This window comes from Vespa velutina, chromosome 1 (assembly GCF_912470025.1).
Source record: "Vespa velutina chromosome 1, iVesVel2.1, whole genome shotgun sequence".
In the NCBI taxonomy this organism is placed as follows: Eukaryota; Metazoa; Arthropoda; class Insecta; order Hymenoptera; family Vespidae; genus Vespa; species Vespa velutina.
In genome coordinates this window covers 8,169,696-8,188,960 of record NC_062188.1, presented here as the reverse complement: position 1 = coordinate 8,188,960, position 19,265 = coordinate 8,169,696, and the positions used below count along the sequence as shown (strand labels likewise).

At 33.4% G+C, this 19,265-nt stretch overlaps 1 protein-coding gene across 6 annotated transcripts in view; it reads left to right on the top strand.

Annotated features, from left to right (window-relative positions):
- Window positions 1-19,265, top strand: part of LOC124953915 (telomerase-binding protein EST1A-like) — a 129,532-nt gene that overhangs the window by 68,284 nt on the left and 41,983 nt on the right. For all 6 annotated transcript variants that reach the window (XM_047505999.1, XM_047505992.1, XM_047505983.1 and 3 more), the window contains 6 exons: window positions 3,490-3,671; window positions 5,026-5,099; window positions 8,920-9,032; window positions 14,726-14,829; window positions 15,106-15,279; window positions 15,463-15,666. In XM_047505999.1, the coding sequence (XP_047361955.1) occupies window positions 3,490-3,671; window positions 5,026-5,099; window positions 8,920-9,032; window positions 14,726-14,829; window positions 15,106-15,279; window positions 15,463-15,666 (851 nt within the window). The remainder of the gene's footprint in view (window positions 1-3,489; window positions 3,672-5,025; window positions 5,100-8,919; window positions 9,033-14,725; window positions 14,830-15,105; window positions 15,280-15,462; window positions 15,667-19,265) is intronic.

Sequence of the window (19,265 nt, the reverse complement as noted above, 5' to 3'; positions counted from 1 at the left end):
CTTTTATTATTATTACTATTGTATTTTGTTTTACTTTAATATTAGTTTTTTAGAGTATCTTTCTCCTTAATATATTATATCTCCAAGAAAGTTTCAATTTTTGCTAAAATGCTAATATGGTTTGAGTTACATTCAAAGATCGTAAAAAAATTCTGGATCGTGACATGAAGTGAAAATTTATAAAAACTTATACTTGTTTATACATACTTTGAATGCTCATAAAATGATAGAAATGTATACAAAAAAAGCTTTATTATTGTCTGCTAAACATTGATTTATTGATAAAGCTGAAGATTAAATCCTACAGGAGGACAATGACCTGAAACATCGGAGCAGTTTCTGGATTGAGTGAAAAGGTAAATCTGGTATCAATCAATAATAAGTATTTGTCCTATAATAATCTGATCGGAAATGTCAGAGCGTATATAAAGTAGACTTTGCCGGAGAAGATTATTTACCGTAAAACTATCTATGCGACAGATTCGTCAGATTTGGACTGCCTTACCACACGAATACTGAGATATGATACATATTGAAATATGATACGAATACTGGAGTTAATCTGTTACAAAATATAACTCGGAGATGCCAGTCTATTATCGACATCGTTGATGAGTGAACTTACTATTGATGTAATTGCATTTTAGTTATAAGTACAAAAATATATTTTAACATTTTGTAGAGAATAAAAGAGAGACGCGACAAAGTACAGATAGGCAAGCATATATACTTGAATGTTGCAATAGTTAATTCTTTACTAATAACAACTAACTAAATTTGATTATTAACTTCTTAATAATACTTACAATTATCAGCAGACAAACAGACTGATCGATACAGACTAATTTATTACCATTGATTGAGAGCTAACAGACTGTTTTATAGATTGTTTTAATGCTATTCTTAACCATACTATCTAAGATTGATAATTTTTGATAGGTTTTACAATATTCGCATTCACAATTATATTTCTTGCTTTCTTACTTGCGAGAAAATGCTAGAAAGTTCCTTACAATTTGATTATATAAGAATAATGGAAAAAGGAAGAATTGATTTATGATATCATAATGTTTTAAAATTCTAAATTCTGTATTGTTTCACATCTAACATCAGTACGCCACTCGCAGAGTTGTCACTTTTATCTTTCTTTTTCGGTATGATGGATAATTTCTTTTTCCGATAAAGTTGAAAATTTTACAGTTATATCAGTTTTTCTATGAATTAAGTCATACATATTTTAATTAAATGGATTGTAAAAAATAGATAATTTGTAAGCATCTAAATTTAGTATGTTACAATAATAATAACATACTGACCAACATTATGAATCAAACATAATAATCAATAATAAAATGATTTAATTTTGAGTTACTTTCTAATTTTTAATTTAATCAATACTTTCTGAAGATTCCTCAGAGCCATAAAATAATAAAGCAACTCTATCTTCATTTAATACATCGACTTTGTAGAATAGGGGAGAAGAGTGAGAAAGAGAGTGAGAAAGAGAGAGAGGGAGAGAGAGAGAGAGAGAGAGAGAGAGAGAGAGAGAGAGAGAAAGAGAGAAAGAGAGAGAGTCTACGATAAAAGGAATCGGTGTATGTCGTCCTTGTAAAGCAAGTCTATTCTCTATCTCTATCTTTTTCTTGTAAAAGCAAAATATAAGACTACCTCCCCCCCGTTCTCGTTCAAGTGGCTCAACGTACGGTGGAAACGACGCTGAAATGTTGGCTACACCGATTACTAGCGATGGATATACGAGATAATGAAAAGCCTCGTCTCTTCTGTTACCTCCACTTCCGCGTCCATCCCTCTCTTTCTTTCTCTTTCTTTCTTCGTTTCGCTAGAGTATCAGCGACGTTGCGCGCCTCCACATCCTTCTTCGTGTATCTCGAGATCTCGAAGAAGGGAAACCGGAGATTTTCACCGTGCCTACGGTCGTTGGGATTCGGTATTCAACCTGCTGGCGGTTCAATGACTGACTTCTTAGAACGCCTTCTCTTCATCTTCGCAGTGGAATCAATCTGCTTGCCGATACGATAAAACATTACTTACTCTTTCTTAGCCACAGCGTCTTCCTTCTTCTCTTAACTCTCTCCTTCTATTCGTTTTTTCCTCAACCTCTCCACTCTTTCTCGTCTTTCTCTTTCTTTTTTTCTTTCTTCTAAGGCACGAACATGAACAAACCAATCGCGCGTAGTAAGACGATCAAAGCACTCTCGTTTCCTTTATGAATGTTAAATATTAATTTTTTTCGTAGGAAGTGAATATTATCCGCTCGCAAGTAAATACTAACAGATAGAGAAAATCAGATCTTTAAGTAGCGTAAATTCGATGATTGCTTTTACGATGCGTTAAATGACAAATTTTATTTATTAAATTAAATTTAAATACGTTTGAACTTAAAAGAGAAACATGGATGTGTTAAATTTCATGAACGACTTGGTAGATTTCAAGATATAATCGTTTGCCACTTATCTAATGTTTACGATTTATTTGGAATGCCTGGTGCTGATATTAATCATACAACTTTCCCACTTTATCCTATCTCGATAAAATGAGTTTAATATTTAATTATTTATTATTAACGAATACATACATTTATTTAAACAAGAAAAAATATTCAACATTAAGTTGCAATAACGGATAGCTTTATTAAGTAACATTCGATTTCGAAGGCAAAAGGTTAAAGTATTTTAGGGCGGGCGATCTTAGGCTGAAGGTTCTTCACAACGCCCTTTCGCTACCCTTCCCTTATCTCGAAATGCGAGCGGTGAACAGAAGATAATAAATAACTTAGGATACATATTTACTAGGGTGATGCAAAGGTCTCGTAATGTAAGGGTAAAATCCACCACTAATATCATACATCTACGCTTTGTTCCATCGAATTTCACGGAAACACCGATTCGGAAATAGCTCCTTCTTTTTGACTCGCTCAACAGAGCTGACTGTCAAAGGTCGTGACGTAACTTTTCCTCCTGAACCCACGGCAACGTAATCTCATCTCCTTGCACAGAGCTTCCATACAACATGTAATGACAGTTCTTCGAAAGAAGGAGTGAGAGAGAGAGAGAGAGAGAGAGAGAGAGAGAGAGGGAGAGAGGGAGAGAGGGAGGAAGAAGAGAGAAAGCATTTTCTGTTTCTCTTTCTCTACGAGAAAGAGCGAATAGATTGCGAACTTCGTAGAAGAGGATCACCGAAACGTGACTGCTACCGGCATTCGCTTTCTTCTCTTCGTATTCCTTCGAAAGAAGGACGATCATCATCACAGAATTACCTTCCGGATATCAACGTCCTGTTTTGTCTGTTACTTTTACCTCTTCACACATGACTGCTTACTGACTCGAATTTGAATAACGAATGAGTTCTATACGGTGGAGTCGATTCCCTTTATAATTACGAACAGGGTGGTCTTACCTGAATCAGATTTTGATTACCCTTTTAACGAACTCGGAAGATACATAGTAGCGTTTTTGAATTTTGTTTCAGATACACAAATGGAACAGGGATACCGATCGGAGGTCCAGGAACGTGCTCTTATCGTATCTTTGCAGATGTTTAGTTTGATTTTGGAACGTGGTGTATCTCTGTTGAAAACACAATTGGATAGTGGAGAAGAACCTCGATTGGTCGTTGGAGAAGATATGCAGGTCCTTTTACCTGCTATTAAGGTAGATCTTTTATAAACTTTTTGTATTCGTCTTTCTGTTTTAGAGAAAGTAACTTTACATGAGATATCCGTATAATTCTTCCGATTTTTATGAAACGTTGTATATTAAAGAAATCGTTAAAATTAAGAAATAGATATTTTTGTTTTTGTTAGACTGATAATTCGGTTTTTTTTATAGTGAAGACAGTTCTTAGAGTTGTGACATGACTTTTTGTTTGAATGTATAATTTCTAAATTGTTCGCAATAAAATTATTCTTACTATTGGTAAAATAAACTTCTAGTGTTCACATATTAAATTATTATTCTTAAATCAATAAAATTTGGATATTCTTTATTTCGGTCACTTCTATTAATATACGACAAGTTCGATAAATATCGGAGTTTCATAGATAAGCAAAGGTTAAATCCTGGTGTGAATTCGAGAGGAACGTATAAATGAAGAGGGATATCTGCCTCGAGGGTAACTCACGTTCGGATTCGGTCTTAGTTGCATGCGAACGAGCTCAAGCGGCCGAGGATTTATGAAACGATGTAAGGCTCGAGCCCACGCAAGATTTTTCGCCTGTGGCTGGTGTCAGGATCTGGACCTGATTCGTTCGTGTCTCGGCATATTATGCAACCATGATTAATACACCAATCGCATGTAATCTATACCCACTCGCTCACAAAGTTACATCGATAAAGCTCGGTCAGTGACGAGATTGCGACCGTATTGGTATTCTTCTTTTCTCTTCTTTCATTCGATCAAATCATACTTTGATGTGATAAATCGAGTTTTCACATTGCATTTGAAATTTCAGAAAGATTGGTAGCAAAAGAATTTTTTTTTTAACCGTAAGAATATATTGCATATTTTTATTTTATTAGCTCTTTTGATTCGTAAAAAACTGAGTTAAATAATTGTTTGATCATCTTTTTTTTTGCTTTGGAGCAATATTAAAATATATACAACTCCATAATTATTATGATTTTAGTGACAGTAAAATTACAGTACAGGTTTGATTTGTAGTAAAAAAATTCATTATTACTTCAATTTCTCTTATTCTATAAAATTCAAGAGATATTCTTGACCAAACGAATTCCTTATGATCGTTGATTGCCTCGTTAACAGCCTGTTGATCTCTCAGGGATGATCTCTCGAGGAGGTGTAACATTTCTGCGTTGAGACCATTAATATTGGCGATAATGCGGACGCGATACAAGAGCGTTGGAATACGTTTCATTTTCCAAAAGATTGATGAATGCCGTTGAGGAAAAAAAAAAGTCGAGTTGATCTCTATAAATAACTTATATGCAACAGCATTATTCGCTCATCTGTAGAAATGTATTTCATGCATTTCTTCTTTCCTTATAGATTTGGTGCGATTGGATGCTGTGCCACAGTACCGTTTGGAATCCGCCACCTTCTTGCACAGATTATAGAGTCGGGTAAGTGCTTCTTTTACCTAAAAATTAAAACAATTAAAGGTTTCTGCTTCCTCGTTAAATAGTTCCAACGTTTCGTCGTCAAGTTTCATTAGTTTATTCAACATAAATACATACATAAGATATGAAGCGTCGAATTTTAATAACCAGGAAACAAAGTTAGACATCCGGATGTATTAACATATTATAATTTCATGCTTTTCCTGAAAATTTTTGTTGGCGAAATGGTCACGTATATTAAAAATCCAGAGGCACAATTCGCGAAGGTAGGGAAGAATGTTCGATACTTCGAACTAGCCCATCTTGCGGTCTGCGGTTTGCGGTCTACAATAGTCTGCCTCTGACCATGCCAAGCTCGGTCGGTAACCGTCGTAATGTTTAGTTTCGCCAGCAGATTGCGCTACAGTGCTAAATCTCGAATCTTTACGATAAAATCACGGAGTTTCCTAAGATCTGTGATAAAATTGATCTTGAAAAAATCAAAGAGTATAGAAAGAGTCAAGATCTTTTTTTGAACGAGTCATGTTCATGAAAAAAAAAAAAAAAAAAAAAAAAAAGATTAATCGAAAATCCTTGACACGAATCAGAAACGACGATTTAAAAATCTTTTCTCGCGAACATCGAAAGATTCATAGAAGACGAACGGAACGAAAAAATATAAGAAGGTAATAGCTATTCGATCTTCTCGTAGCCTCGGGCCTGTTCGCTCGAAGCCGACGCACTTAGCACTTAGACCGATCGGCATTTACACTCGTCCGACCTTGGGAAACGCTCCCGAGAGAGGAAAGAGCGAAAGATTATCGTCGATGCGTGTTAGCCGCGCTCGGCAACGGGGTCGTAACCTTTACGTCTCCCAGGAGAGAGATTTTTGTGCTCGCAGGAAGAAATTATTGCTACTTTATCGCAATTAATGGTACACCTCGGGAATCTAGTGAATTTTTTCGTTTCAGTCTGTTCTCATTAAAAATATGGAAATGGAGTAAACGGTACAATTATTTCTCACTATTTAACTTTATTTTATCACGTTCTTCGTAATTTTAAATCAGCAGTATTTAGAATATATAATAATATATAAAATACAATATTTAATGAATTTAACTTTAGTCAGATAAAAATAATTGTCGCACGGTTTTTTCAATTTTTCGTGAACCAATATCTATAAAAAAATGTCTAAAGAACGGGAGACATGAACATTTGTATATGTCTATGTGCGTTCGTTTGTATGGCGTAGGTCACGGTCAACCACTGTATGTACTCGATCTGAGTTTCGTTCGTTCTTAGAAATTCTTTCCGCTTTCACATTTGCTTCTTTTGTTAATGTCACAACGAGCGTCTTTTAATTTCAATGCTCGATTTTCCACATGGTCTTTCCTTTGTCAAACAAAAATTAATTAATTATGACCAAGAAAAATAGAAAGAAGAGGAGGAAAAGATTTGTAAGCTGACTATCATCACGCCTTGCAAGCTCGTACGACGCATCGAGCAAGTTGTCATGTTACGTTCTGCCGATCTTGTACTTGAACTATTAATTTAGGTTGACATTTCGGGTGTTTTGAATTATGGCTCATATGTTGAACTATTAATTTTCTCTGAGAACATTAATTTCTTTCCGGAGTAGCGGTACTTGAAATGGTTTTGCTGGTAAAGATATCAAAGCAACATTGAGAGGCTCATCGCATTTCATTCATTCTTTTATTATACGATTTTGCTGGACCATTTTTACGAAAAACCAACAAATGAGAGAGAGAGAGAGAGAGAGAGAGAGAGAGAGAGAGAGAGAGAGTGCGCAAAGGCAAAATTTTTCTCAGTATTTTTTAACTTATTTGTTTTTGATACGTGTTTCTTCGTGTACGTGTTATTTTTTCTTAATTGAAAAATACCAGAATATGATCGGTATCAATTTTCGTAACAATCACTCTCTTATTTGTCATTTGAGGTCAAGATGATCTCGTGTGAAAAAGACAGAAAATCTCTCTCTTTCTGTCTCTTTCTCTCTCTTTCTCTCTTTTGCTTTCTCTCTCTCTTTCCGAGATATCGTGATACTTCTCTCCAACCTGTTTAGTTTTTGAAACACGATGAGCCCCGCATTCGACTCGTCGAAACAAGAACAAAAGGGTTATCAGAAATGTATGCTCTTTTTATATTCCTTCGGTTCTCGAACCCGAGAACCGCTTCTTTTGCAAGCATTTGTGGTCAACCATACTCCGAAATATTTTTTTTTTAATTTATTGTGGATGCAAATGCATTAAAAGTATGTATCATTTCCGAGCCATCGATTACGCTCTTCTTCCTGTTGAAGTTTGGATTGAGAAATATTTAAACGAGTTCGCGTTGTCAATTGGCTTTAACTTCACACGTAAAATAAAAATCGTATCATTTTATCTGCGTACTTTACCTCAATGTTGCATGTAACCATTGATTACATTTTTAGCCGACAAATTTGCGTTTTATCATTCTGCAAAAGATTCTCTTTTTGCTTCTTTTCGTTTAAATCAACTGCTAATATCTTAGATATTAAAATGTTTTGTTTTCAATATTTATTCACATTATTAACGTCAGTTCTATATCACTATTCAAATATTATTAGGACTAAAATCAATATTTTAATCACTTTTTTATATACATTTTTTACTTTTACTTATATTCACGTTGTAATGTAAAAATAAAAAGAAAAAAAAAAGCAGATACTACGAACAGATAAAATTAGCTCATTGTGGAGAAGTCGGAGAACAGAAAACTTATTACGTAATAAATTCGTCTATCATGCGAGAATACAGTGGAAGATAAAAATCTATTCAGTATTAAAAGTTTCTCAAGGTTCCTGCATCGACGCAACAACACTGTGTTGTCGGTGATTCTATCCGACTGAATAAGTTAATTATTGTTGTTTGCTAACGATTAACAATTACATACTTATGAATCAGCCATGTTTCCTTGACAAGGACGCTACTCGATTGAGCCTTTCTCGATATTTAAGATAAAAAAAAGAGAGAAATAAGAAATAAACTACAGAAGATGCTATTCTGCATAATTTACGGTTGTTCATCAACGATGACAATCGATTAATTGAAGGGAGAATCGTTCACATTAGGTCGATCGCTTTATCCATGTTTTTCCTAATTTAGACTATTTTATTATTTTTATCTATAATTTACATATGTTAAGTGTAATCTGTATATTCTCAAATCAATTCATTTATTATTTTATTATTTTCTTATAGATCATGTACATATATATAAAATATAGTATCTATATGCAGAATGAAAATGATCTTTTTCTAGAAAAATATATAATGATATTGTATTATTCCTTTCTTATATATGGAAATATGTTGTTGAAAATTTCCAAATATATGAATTCATGAGTACACGTAAAATAACAATTTATTGCTTTATTTTAAGTTCGCACTCGATTTTCTTATTTAATCTGTGAGAAATCGTGACTGGATGATGAGAAGACAAATGTCGCTGACCAATGGATCGATAAATAAAAGTCTAATGCGAGGTCATTCGCGGTTTATTGAAAACGATCTCTCCACTAGCTGTACTTGCGTTTGTGCGGGTGCACCTCTCAGATATATCCGGCTTCTTTATTTACCTTCGCATCGGAAAAGACGCAAATTGCCTATTCCACTTGGCAGCTTACTAAATCACACTGGATATTTATTGGCCTCGTAGGAGCGAGAAAAGAGGAAGTCAGTTGCTCGATCTCGGAGATTCTTCCAGCTTTTCATTATTCGTACACGTTTTATCAAAGTCTTTGCCTTTTCTGCTAAGAATGATAAAACTCTGATTTTAATTGTAATTATCTTTTTACTTTACAGACCACCTGGAGACGTTTGGAGTAGATTAGCAACGATGGCAAATCTTTTGGACAAGCTAAATTACACCAGAACTGTTTTGATACAAGCGAAAGATGCCGAGAGTCGTGAAGACGGTAAGATCATCATTCTGTTTATTAATCTTCAATAAAACAAAATCAAACTCTAAAAGTAAATCATAAATATATATTTATAAAATGTACGAATTTGAGAATAAACATCTTTTTAATCTCGAAATTGCAAAATTTATCGCGAATAAAAAGGAAGCTTTCAAGCAGAAAAATTAACATATTCAAGATAATATAATAAATGAAAATCGATTAATCTTTTACAGAAAATACTAATTCTTATTACTATCAGCACAAAAATTACGATTTTTAACAATAGATTATATATTATTGGACAGCTATTAAAGAATATTTTTTGAGCCTTTGATAGCTTTGAAATGTGTCGACCAAATTGCTTTTACTCGTTTTATCTTACTTTTTCCCTGTTTTATTATCTCTCTCTAAGTGCCGGCAATTATTACTTGTATTTTAAAGTTAAAAATACATTTGTAATTATTCGATTACATAAAATCATAGAAAACCGATGATAATCCATTACAATCTCTTAATTTGGCATAATTCGAAAATATTAAATATAAGCACGAAGGAACGATTTGTTTCGTGAAACCAATTATTGATTACATTGATATTCGATCAATTAACAATCACGTAATCGACAAATGATTATACTCGCTTAAACAGCGAGTATAATGATACGATTTAATGCATACGGATGACAAGTTGCTTCACGGTCAATCGAGATAAGTGGATGGATAATTATAATAATCGGCTTTACCACTTATATATCAGGCATAAAAAAATCAAATCAATATGCACCGTTTAGAAGCCCAAGAATGATTTGCAATTTAATGCGTTACATATATTGTTTAAAACAACGTGGCGCGTAGACAAAGTACCGCTTAATTACATTCTCACTTATTTAATATCTTAGAAAGTTATAAAGAAACAATGAAAGTAAATTGTGTTTTTGAAGATTTATTCATCTCTACGTAAAATCATTTTTGTAGGATAAAAGTTTTTGGTCCAATTAATTATCAGTCATAATTTTCATATTACGATTACTATCGACAGGATATATTATTTTGCATTTTTCATACAAATGTCAATGATGATGGTGAAGGAAGTGCATAACGGATGATACGTCGCATTCCATACGATTTTCTCTCTCTCTCTCTCTTATTCTCTTTTTTGTTGTCTCCCTCACTCTAAGACACGCTGGACCAGCTTAATCAAAAAACTTGAATCCTCAAACGGCAAAGTCGCCGGTCGTCTGTTGACCCCCACAGCAGAAACTGCAGCAGTGGCGGTTGCATAACGGTGAATCCACTCGATGTGACCACTGCAATGCCATACTCTTCTACTCGTTTACAAGCCTACAACCAATGATCCTTCGTTGTTGTCTCATAGGTGCGCCACGCCCGATTGCTACTGTCTACCATTCTCTCTCTTACTCTTTTCTTCACCCTCTGTCTTATTCCATGCATCTTATGAATACTTAAATCACATTGCCCTCGAGCCCATTCACGCGAGGATCTTGAGAGAATTCCATGAAGAATCCACGTCCATCTGTCAGGTTCTTTCTCCGCGTGGAAACAAATTTGTGATAGAACAATTACAAACAAATTATTCTGAAATTTTGAACTGAAAATATGTAAGAAGAATACACTTCTTAAAACTTCGAAAGAAAATTTTTATTATATAATTAATTACTCCATCAATCCAGTGATCAATAAAAAAGATATCTCTTTCTAAAAATTCGAAAGACTTTGCCATGTGTGGCCTCGAGTCAAGAAATAATGTATCCGAGAGATAAACGGCACAAAATTATCGTTTAATAACTAATTGCCTTTATCTGATGATAATTACGAACGGAATATTAAATGATTAATTTTACTCGTGATCATTAGATTACTCGTTCAATGATAATCTATAATGTCGAAAGAATGCGATATTTTACTGCATTGCTATTTTTCATTTCGCTCGCATGATAATGTACCTATAAAATTTCTCCATTTCTTTATCGTTTTTCTCTCCAATTCGTGATAAAAAAATGCGAATAAAAAAGAATCGATTTCGTTTAATAATCATGTAATAGTCTTTTTTTTTTTTTTTTTTTTTTTTTTTTTTTTTAAATAGGAAAGGTGAAAAAACTTCCTGTACGCGTTTCAATTGTAATGAATTTTATTTTGTACTTTTTGCTATATTTTACACAAATTATATGTTTTCTTTATGAATATTATTCTCTGTTACGTATATTTATTTATAGTACAGGTGATTGTATCAATTATATATTAAACTTCTTTACCAATGAAGTTAGGTTTTACTTTTTGAATAAAAAACAAAAGGATTGATGAAAACTGTTTCAACAATTCAACAACACTTATTACTGTACGTTAAAATAAGGATATATTTTATTCAGATTCATATAGATAGATACAAGTTCAAAATTAAGATATTTTAAATCAAAGATTGACTCTGAGCGAAAAGTTAACTAAAAAAGTACATTCGACTTAACGATACTTTTTGATTTCGAAGAATGGCAGTAATTGAAAAATTACAATAGATTCCATTGAATAATACCTTTCGGTTTCGGAAATTGACGCTAAATGAAAGAGAGAGATAGAGAGAAAATAAGGGGAAGAAATATTACAATATATACAATTTAATAATATTTTTGAATTTCGAAGATAAACGCTGGATGAAAAATATGCAGTACTTTTATAATTATCTGGATTCAAAAACTCTACTAGATGTGTTGATACTCACAAAATAGGAATGCAAGATATTACGAAGGTTGCCAGCGTGTTTCAAATTAAAGAGACGTGTACAATTACATGTTTACACTTGAAGTTCGGGTCATAAAATTTATACAGTAGTATGGTGGAAAAGAAAGAGAAGTAATCACTAAATTAGGACTCAAACACTTACTTTCTTAATATTACATTATTACATGCAACCGTTACTTCATTAACTATCCCACAGACGAGACGCGATTTAGTCGGTCGTGTGGGTCTTAGAATAAAGTAAGTATATGATTCAAGATGTTTAACGTAATATTGCAGAAGAAGAAGAAGAAGATTAGTCAGTTGGTCCAATGAGCCAAGAACCAAATCTTTACTTCTCTAATGTTACACGCGATCGTTACTTTATTGAACACTTACAATTAGTAAACGACGAGCTATTTAATGAATTGTCTACTTCATGTAATAAAGTGAGTTACGAATGACTCTGCTAGAAAAAAAAAAAAAAAAACGAATTAAAATTTAGATTGAATTTAAACTTGCGACGTTCTGAGGTATGCCATGTAGCTGTTTATTATAATGACTCCTCAATTTAAGGCACCCACGGAACTCGTAAACCGCGAGTAGTTTACTATAACAACAGATCTTAGCCTGTTTGGCTAGCAATTACCGCGATATTTCTCGCCTAGTGGACTTGTATCCGAAAGTCTGTAATTCGTTCAACGTTTAATAGCTCACATTCCACGACAGATTATGTGATAGATAACTTAATTAGGCAGGTAAGAAAGCCTATCGATCCGTTTCTACAAATATTCATAACGTAATGGTGAATCGATCGGTAATACAGACTTCCATGTAATCTAACGGTTAGAAGTAGCGTTGTTAGTACTTACATGTTCTGATCGATGATTGCCCGGATCTAATAAGAAAAACGAGAACTCTGGTTGCTTCCGTTCTTATGAAAAAATTCGAATAAACGGTACGATAAACTTGAACTCGAACGAGATATGACCTAGACATTGATAAACGAAGATTTTATATGCTATAAAAAAATTGCATTTTCGTTGTATCGTTCTTATATTTACGTCAATAATGCATTACATATAGTCAATTATTAATCAAATAATAACAACAATTTTATAAAGAATTGATATAATAAATTATGGTCTGATATTAATTAATTATTAATGAAAAGCTTAATTAATCTCGTTAACATGTCTTCGATGCGATATTATTGTTTCTTGCATATTGCTCTAACGAAGACCGTAATAATTATTCAGTAATTATGAATTGAAGATAACTAACTACTATATATAAGATCATTATTACTATAATCTAATTTATAATTAACATTCAATTTTTAGAATAATTTCAAATTATACGATTACTAAAGTAAAAAATAAATTGTCCTACTTCGTACTGACCTTTTGTAGTCATTTATGTAGCTAAACAGGTCTTACGTACGGATTGAATCCGGATGGTTGACAACAAGCGTTCTAGTTTTGTATTTTGCGTCCTTGCACACGGTATACTTATTTCAAAGTCGAGTATGTCCTGGCCAACGACGAAGCATGCACGTCATCATGAATATGTCGTGTTGCACGTGCCGTTCTGATAATACCGCATGCATGTTAGTCGATCATGCCTGACTAGAACGATCTTTCGACTACTGTAAAACGTAACCACTTTGTTACTACATATTTTTTTCTCGAACTCATTTCTTTTTTCTTTTTTTATTATCCAATTTTATCATTATTGAGCGGTCGCTTTATTGAAGATTCTTCGCTTATTGTCTATGATTTTGTAATAGTTCGAAAGAGGCAATAAGATTTATAAAAAAAAAAATTCAAGACAATAACGGTATATTCAGTAACATGTGCCGTAATGTCAATTTGTTGGCTTAGTTCTCTCTCACTCTTTCTCTTTCTCTTTCTCTCATTCGCTTCTCTTTTCTTTGTTACCTACACATTACACTCGAGATACAATGGATAAATTGAACCAAGGTACAATCGTGGACTCTGTGTTGGGCGGACCACGTACCAAGTTGAGAGGAATGTATCGTGAAGATCGAAAGAGGGTCCTCTTCTTTCATTCTTTCTTTCTTCTTCCATTTTCTTCCACACTTTTTTTCGTCCTTACCTTCGGCCACTTCGCACGATCGGTTCAGTGAAGAAGAAGAAGAGAGGAAAAAAAAGCGAGAGAGAGAGAGAGAGAGAGAGAGAGAGACAGACGGAGAAAGAGAGACAGAGAAAGAGAGACGAATAAGGCTCTACATTATCCACTTAACGGTCTTCGTTTAACAATAAATTCCACAGCGTAATTGCGTTTTTACGTCGGCGACAGTAGTATGAGAGACAACTTTCGAACTTCTTTTCTCTTTTTTTTTTCTTCTTTCTTCTTACCACTCCCAACGTATTTTATCGACGATAAATTGTTCCGCACTTGTTACCTTTTCGAGACTCCTGAAAATAATTATACGTACTCGGTGATAGACGAACATTCTCGTAGTTGACACACGACATATGGTGCAACATTAATATAATAATGATTTAGATGCGATCGTAAAAATCGTAAAACGTTAGACGAGGACGGACGAGAACCTGTCAAGTAGTATGGAAATATAAAATAATTATGATTCGTGTCTCTATAACAAGAATACGAATCGAAACCTTTATTGGACGATAATAGAAAACTGGAAGCTACAACTGGTCGATTATTTTTCGAATGCATTCTATGAAATATAAGGAAAGCACAGATCTCGATCTCAATTATTGTCTTTACGATCTTAATCTCTTCAAATGATGTGGATTGCTTGTATACGTTGTAACTAATTGCAGTAGATTCCCGTAGTATAAATAAAATGAGGAAAAACTAGAATGATCAAAGATAGAATCGATTGTATAATCGACCCTAGATAGAATAGATATGTTTATGCAATGATCTTCAATATATGAGATATATGGGATCTTAATAAATGTTTTGAAATTTTTATTTTCTTAGAACTCGAATTAGTAAAGTTGCCAGAAGATACGACGTTGGCAGGATTCACGCCGTTAATGTCGAATCCTCAAGATCCTTGTTACGTAGAGAAGACGGAAGACATGGTAAGTGTTTAATCACGATGGAAATTTTTCATCTATTCTCCTCGGAATGATATTGAGAGGATTTAAATGTTATCGATAATTACAATATAAGTTATCTGATGTACGCACTTCATAAACTTTATTAAATCTGTAAATCACGAATCAGTACGTATATCCGATCGATTAACACAGACTATAGGTTTATCGGACGTATCGATCTCTCGATTGCATACTAGTAGTACGATATCATCTTAACTCTTTAACTTCGCTATAGTGCAACTTGTCGATGCCTTTCAGGATATCGCTCAGGTCTGTCTAAGGATAAGCAAAGTGCTTTTCTTCGGCCAAGTATTTCTGTGTGGACTAGAGACACCGGTATTGAAATTGCAGAAGAACGAGATTGGTATGAGCGAATACGTATCCGTAGTAGAAGCATCTAGCACCAGTTCGCCAAGTTCACCGCCTGAACAGGTACATTTTATATAAATTTCATGAATCGATTACATCGAATAATCAGATCACGAACCTTGTGATATTTCATATTTGCTAACTGGATTATAAATGAAATTATTTATTTATTTATCATTATCATTAATCAGATTTAGATCGCATAATTATCAAATGATAATATTTGAAAATTGTGTCTTCTTGCAGAGCGATTCGGAACTCTTTGTGGAAAGTTACAGTGAGGACGAGGACGGACCACTCTCTACAATGAAGAGATTGCCGTCAAGCAATGACGTATTCGACGACAACGGGGCGCCTCTGGCTCTTGGAGAGATAAGGTCGCTAATCGAACGGAAGGAGGAGCTCGAGAGGAAGCAACGGAAGCAAGATCGTCACCGGCAACGAGTCCAGGTGAGTGGTAAGAAGGCATCACCAGTAGCACGCAATCGGCTGGCTCCTCCGGCGATAAAGAAAGACGATCCATCGATTCTTCGCTACGATAGATCGCAACTTCAATCCTACCTCTTATCGCATTATTCCCGTACCCATCGAAAGCTTCAATCGTGATAATTCTTATCCTTCTCTCTTTAACTCTAACGATAAAGAAAATATTTGAATGCCTTTATTGAAACGTCGGTCGATTTCTTTCCCCATTTTATCTCTCTGTTTTATAATAAAATAATACGAATTTTTTCTTTTATTGGAAGAAAAAAAATTTTTTTCTAAACAGATTTGATCTTTTTGCTAGCATCTTTTTTCTCCATTTTGTTTTGCTCTTTTAAAGGATATAAGGAAAGAAAATAGTCGGATAACGAAAGTTGTATTTTTCTCATTATTTCTTTTTCACTATTTCTTTCTCTTTTTTAGACACTACCAGCGAGAACATTGTTTTGTCTTATATATGTATGTACAAAATTATGCAGACATCATAAAGTTTTAATCATAGTTACTTGCAAACACGTAAAATATTTCTAATAGGGGTTATACTCCTGTTCCATACTCGATATAAACGGAACTAGAGTAGAGATAAAAAAAAATAAAAATTATCGTGTGGTTTTTTGGAGTTTATTAATACTGAAACTATTTAAACTACAGTAATGACTACAGTCTAATATTCTCTTTATGACCCTCTTTCTCTGTCTTTCTTGTTGTCACTCTTGCTTTGTTTCTCTTAGGTACTCCTCGTTCTCTCGTTCTGACTTTATCGAGGGAGGTGTTTGAAATATAAAATTGAACAGAAGATAGTTAAGTGAAGGTGAAATTTATGCATCAATATACCTTTTTTTTTTTTTTTTTTTGTACGATTTCAGGATAATGGAAGAATTCATCGAATTCCTCGTAAAAAATTTACTTTGCACCTTCTTTGAGATTCATCCCTCGCCTTCTTATTTTTCTTTCGTATTTTTTATATTCCTTCCTTGACTTTATCGCTCGAAGTCATTTAAATCTCAATGTACAAGTCCTCGAACGATTTCTTTTTTCTTTAACAGAAAAAATTTTCTCATATGTTAGTCCCTGGAAGTAACTGTTCGAAACAATTTCTTCACAAATCTTTCATAATCATGCTATCCAAAACATCGATTAAAATTATTGTATTAAGTATGATTATTAAAATCATACTTAAGATGGTATTGGTTTCCGTTTTCAAAGAAGAAAGATGCTCATTTTGATCTCATTTTGTTTTTCTTTTTCGTCTTGTATTCTTTTACGAGGATTTCTCTCTCTCTTTCTCTCTCTCTCTCTCTCTCTCTCTCTCTCTCTCTTTCTCTTTCTCTCTCTGTCTGTCTCTCTATCTATCTTAAAAGCATAAAAAAACCCGGTTGACACAATATCGGCGGAACACCTTCTTCCTTAACTCGTTGAGCTAAGTCGAACTAAATCAAAAGAATTACAGAGATACTATGTATCTCTGTTTATTATATTTCTTTTTCTCTCTCTATCTTCTTCTTTTTCTCTTTGCACGCGAGCAAAAATAAGAGCAAGAGATTTTTTTCCGCTCCAACTTTTATTACATTGACAAAGTTCGTTCTTCTTTCAGAAGATGGTCAACTCGACTAACTCGGCATGCGAACCTGCAGAATTTTTATTTACGATATTCGTGCTCCTCCTTTTTTCATATTTATTATTGAATCTCCTCCCTCTGAGAGGCGAAAAGAGTTGTGTCTTCGTTGTCGTTGTAGCGTTTAATTATTTTTTTCCTTTCCTTTTCTTCCCCTCGCAACCAGTCATTCTTTTTAAAAGATTTTTAAAGATAAAAATAATTTGGTATTGTTCGATCGAGGTGATTTTTTTCGTGGATTTGTGGGCTCTGTAAAAGTATTGTCTTCGCGTGTAAGTAAGATAATGGCAAAATTCGTTTTCTTTCTTCGAAGATAAATCAAAGTTTTTCTTTCTTTTTTATATTTCGCAAATTTTATTCTAGTAGTTTTATCGTTACAATACAATACGCTCGAGATAAGACAAATATGTTATAAGATTTTCGGAAAGTTAATATCTTCGAATTTGTACTGTCTTTTTGTCCTTGAATAAATATATAGACTTGATATTACCTAGAATTATATCGGGTAGAGATTTTTATTCGATAGAATACACTATTATCACGATTCATTATTCTAGTTCACACACTTTGTTTCTTTTCATATTAATATCTTTTCATCAGGATACATAATAGCGATTTTTATTGACGGAAAAATATTTGTAGATTGGATAAAAACTATTTTCCTTTCTTATCTTGTATTTTTGATCCTTCATTTAATTTTGATTTAAATTCTTAGCAATTATAAAGAATTTTTCTCATATCTGTGTAGATAATTTTTAATTCATTTTCTTTTAATAAATATTGCAACATTTTCTAATATATATATCTTCTAATTTCGTATATCAGAATATCGTGGGATATGTAAAATGGTTCTTGTGGCATAGGCAAGTACTATTTTGAATTATACATAAAATTTACGTTCTTTCAGCGGTAAATTAGCAACTGTTCAATGTTTCGTGGTGAAAGAATCTGTTTTTAATATTTAGATCATTGCCAGAAGCGGTGTGACCTGGTCTTTAACCAGTTTTCACCGTCAACAATGACTTAACAGTGGTCTCTATAAGCGTTGATCTCTGCACTCTGGCTTACTTACTAGCAAGTAGATACAATTACTGTATTTTGCACATAGTGGTTTTTACGCGAATAGGTGTGGCATGTTATTTATACGGTTAATTAGCCGATGGAACGGATCGGCGGAAAGAGGTAAAAAAAAAATACAAAATTCACCGCTTTTCTACCGTAATTGTAGCAAGGACAAGGTCGAAACCGGCTTGCCGACTGGCTGAGACTGTTGAACGATTCTTTAATTTCGCTTTAATAAGAGCATGTGAAGGTCAAAACGCAGTAAGGGTCGAAATTTATGTAAATGGCTAGTTTGCATCCTCGTATGTACCGTTCACCTTCTTCTCCTTTAGATATTATTAAGTACAAGGAAGAAATTCGTACGAAACGTCACCTGATTTTCCAAATGACGTAATTCTTTTTTCTTCTATGGTTTTTTTTCTTTTTTTTTTTTTTAGAGAAAAAAAGAACGATTACAGAATATTTAGATTACATTCTCTTAAATGTTTTTAATATGAAAACAAATAAGATGAAATTCCAAATCCTAAGGACATAGAAACCTATAATTCCAAGTGTTCAACAAATACTTAGAAAACGAAGAAGATATTAATAGTTGGAAAATTGGGGAAAAAACCAAAGTAGTTCTATTCAGGAAATAATGTTGAGATTATCTATCATATTAACGATTTCGTAGTTTCCTATTCTTTATTTCTTTTTTTCTTTTTTGTGAATTGATTGATGATTTGAAATCATTCTCTCTCTCTCTCTCTCTCTCTCTCTCTCTCTCTCTCTCTCTCTCTCTCTCTTTCTCTCTCTCTCTCCCTCTCCCTCTCTATTTTATACTTTCGTCATTTGTTTGATCTATACTTTGATCTATACCAACTTTTTGTTTAATTTTTCTATTTTTTAC